This window comes from Austrofundulus limnaeus, unplaced genomic scaffold (genome assembly GCF_001266775.1).
Source record: "Austrofundulus limnaeus strain Quisiro unplaced genomic scaffold, Austrofundulus_limnaeus-1.0 Scaffold1871, whole genome shotgun sequence".
NCBI lineage: Eukaryota > Metazoa > Chordata > Actinopteri > Cyprinodontiformes > Rivulidae > Austrofundulus > Austrofundulus limnaeus.
The window spans coordinates 2,762-5,690 of record NW_013954273.1 but is presented as its reverse complement, the minus strand read 5'-3'; the positions used below and the strand labels follow the sequence as shown (position 1 = coordinate 5,690).

Below are 2,929 nucleotides of genomic sequence, written 5' to 3'. Positions count from 1 at the left end.
CCATGCTAGTCACTAGCGCCTCCAATGTTAACACCAGTTTATCCATGCTAGTCACTAGCGCCTCCAATGTTAACGCCAGTTTATCCATGCTAGTCACTAGCGCCTCCAATGTTAACACCAGTTTATCCATGCTAGTCACTAGCCTCTCCAATGTTAACGTCAGTTTATCCATGCTAGTCGCTAGCCTCTCCAATGTTAATGCCAGTTTATCCATGCTAGTCGCTAGCCTCTCCAATGTTAACAACAGTTTATCCATGCTAGTCGCTAGCCTCTCCAATGTTAACGCCATCTTATCCATGCTAGTCACTAGCGCCTCCAATGTTAACACCAGTTTATCCATGCTAGTCACTAGCGCCTCCAATGTTAACGCCAGTTTATCCATGCTAGTCACTAGCGCCTCCAATGTTAACACCAGTTTATCCATGCTAGTCACTAGCCTCTCCAATGTTAACGCCAGTTTGTCCATGCTAGTCACTAGCGCCTCCAATGTTAACACCAGTTTATCCATGCTAGTCACTAACCTCTCCAATGTTAACGGCAGTTTACCCATGCTAGTCGCTAGCCTCTCCAATGTTAACGCCAGCTTATCCATGCTAGTCACTAACCTCTCCAATGTTAACACCAGTTTATCCATGCTAGTCACTAACCTCTCCAATGTTAACGGCAGTTTACCCATGCTAGTCGCTAGCCTCTCCAATGTTAACGCCAGCTTATCCATGCTAGTCGCTAGCCTCTTTAATGTTAACGCCAGCTTATCCATGCTAGTCGCTAGCCTCTCCAATGTTAACCCCTGTTTGTCCATGCTAGTGACTAGACTCTTGATGCTAACGCAAATTAATAGTCTCGTTCTCATTTGCCAGTGCCWACCTGTCAGTTATCAGGGCCAGCTGCTCAGTTAGCGGTGCCGGCCTGTCATTAATCAGATCAATAGCTGGCTTAGGAATAGATTTAGCCTCCTGCTACTAGGATGTAGCAACCACTGGTTGCGCAATAGTCTTAATTTTGGCCCTCATACCACGCCATTCAAATTTCCAGAAACATAAGTTCCTTTCTCAATAGTTTGTGTGAATGCACAATTGTTTTAATTGTTTCAACAATGCTTCCGCACAGAAATAATATTTTCCCAAAACTGTATGTTAAAAAACTGGGTTTTGTTTTGATGTCTATTTTGCATGTGAGTTTATTTTGTGTACATCAGGTCAAACTTAAAGGGGAACCAGCAAATGTCCTATCCTGTGTCCTTGCAGACTTTGTCCTTGCTGTCATTGACACCATACTGTTTTGTGCACGTGTGTGTGTGTGTGTGTTGTCACAGGGATGCCAAGGCTTGCGTGGTGCACGGCTCGGACTTAAAGGACATGAGCTCCGAGTTCCTGGACGACCTGCTGAGGAACCACACCGAGATTGTTTTCGCTCGCACCTCTCCTCAGCAGAAGCTCATCATCGTGGAGGGCTGCCAGAGACAGGTCAGTGGTCAGAGTGTGTGTCTGTGTGTGTGTGTCTGTGTGTGTGTGTATGTGTGTGTGTGTGCATGTGGACGAGTGTGTGGCTGGACCCCCCTTTTTTTTTTTGAGGGTATTCAGCGGGATTTCTACGTGTCGGTTCATGTGGTTGAATTCAAGCATGCGTTTTTGTGATAAAGTCCTGGTGGAAGCTTGAATGTGTCTGTGTGTGGAAGTATGGTTGAATAAAAGTGTGTGTGTGTGAGAGGCCGRTGTGTGTCGCTGCCATTTACTGCTGAATGCAGCTTTCTGTGTGTGTTCGTTTGAGTGTTCTTTAGCTTTTTGTTAGTGCAGGTGGTTCAATGGGTGAATACACGGTTTTGTGCGTGTCGGTGCACTCATGTGTGACTCCAGTCAGAAGGGCCTGGATGTGAGCATACGTCTAAAAACAAGTGTGCTTCTGTAAAGTATATGATTAACTATATGTTAAGCCCTATATCACATAAAGGGAAATTCAGCATTTATGCACAGAAAGATCAAATTGGATACCTGGATTGCTCTTGCAGTGTATTGAGGTCATGCTACAATTCACCCTGACTCGTTCATTTTGACTCCATGTGGCTGAATGATTGCTACTCTATTCATTTTTTAAATTTAATCGCCCCAAAGCTGCTTTGAAAAGACGTTATTAAGACAGAGAGAGCAGGAAGTGATGATGTTTAAAAAAAACTCCTTAAATCACCATGCTTATCTTACTTTCCTGAGTTTTTTTTGTTTGCCGGCCCTCGCGGGCGCAGGGGGCGATCGTGGCGGTGACGGGGGACGGGGTGAACGACTCTCCGGCGCTGAAGAAAGCCGACATCGGCGTTGCCATGGGGATCGCCGGCTCCGATGTGTCCAAGCAGGCAGCTGACATGATCCTGCTGGATGACAACTTCGCCTCCATCGTTACCGGAGTGGAGGAGGGTGAGTGCTGGGCCGAGACAAAGTGACAGCGCAAGAGAGGAAAACAGTGGGGAGGGGGAGAAAAGGGAAACAGAGATGAAAAGAAAAGAATAAAAACGTCAGACATGATGTGAAATACTTTCGTAGCGAAGCCGTTTGTCACGCAGCGCTTTAGTTGTTTGGTGACACCAAGTTCTGGTTGATTTCCAGCATAATTTTTGTGAAATTAGACGTGAAACATTAAAGTCAGACTCACAAAACTAAAGGTGAAGACGTCTCAAATGATCTGAGTCAAAAACTAGAGAGACCAAGCAAAACAGGACTTGTTCTCAAAGTGGAACCATAATTTATTTAGGATTTTTATGCAGAAATTAGAAATGACTTGTAACAGAATGAATCAGTGACCAATGGGCCAATAAACGTTTCCTACAAGTTTTACATCACCCTACCTGGAAGTCATTTAGAAAAATAATTCAGTTATTTAAATAGATAAAATGTCTTAAAGACAAATATTCTGTTTGTGTGTGTGTGTGTGTGTGTGT

General features: G+C 44.6%; 1 protein-coding gene across 1 annotated transcript in view; it reads left to right on the top strand.

Annotated features, from left to right (window-relative positions):
• The window catches only part of LOC106536549 (sodium/potassium-transporting ATPase subunit alpha-1), a gene marked incomplete at its 3' end in the record, with an annotated part of 23,082 nt that overhangs the window by 18,302 nt on the left and 1,851 nt on the right, over positions 1–2,929 (top strand). Inside the window, 2 exon segments of the mRNA XM_014033850.1 lie at positions 1,316–1,466; positions 2,240–2,408. Of these exon segments, the coding sequence (XP_013889304.1) occupies positions 1,316–1,466; positions 2,240–2,408 (320 nt within the window).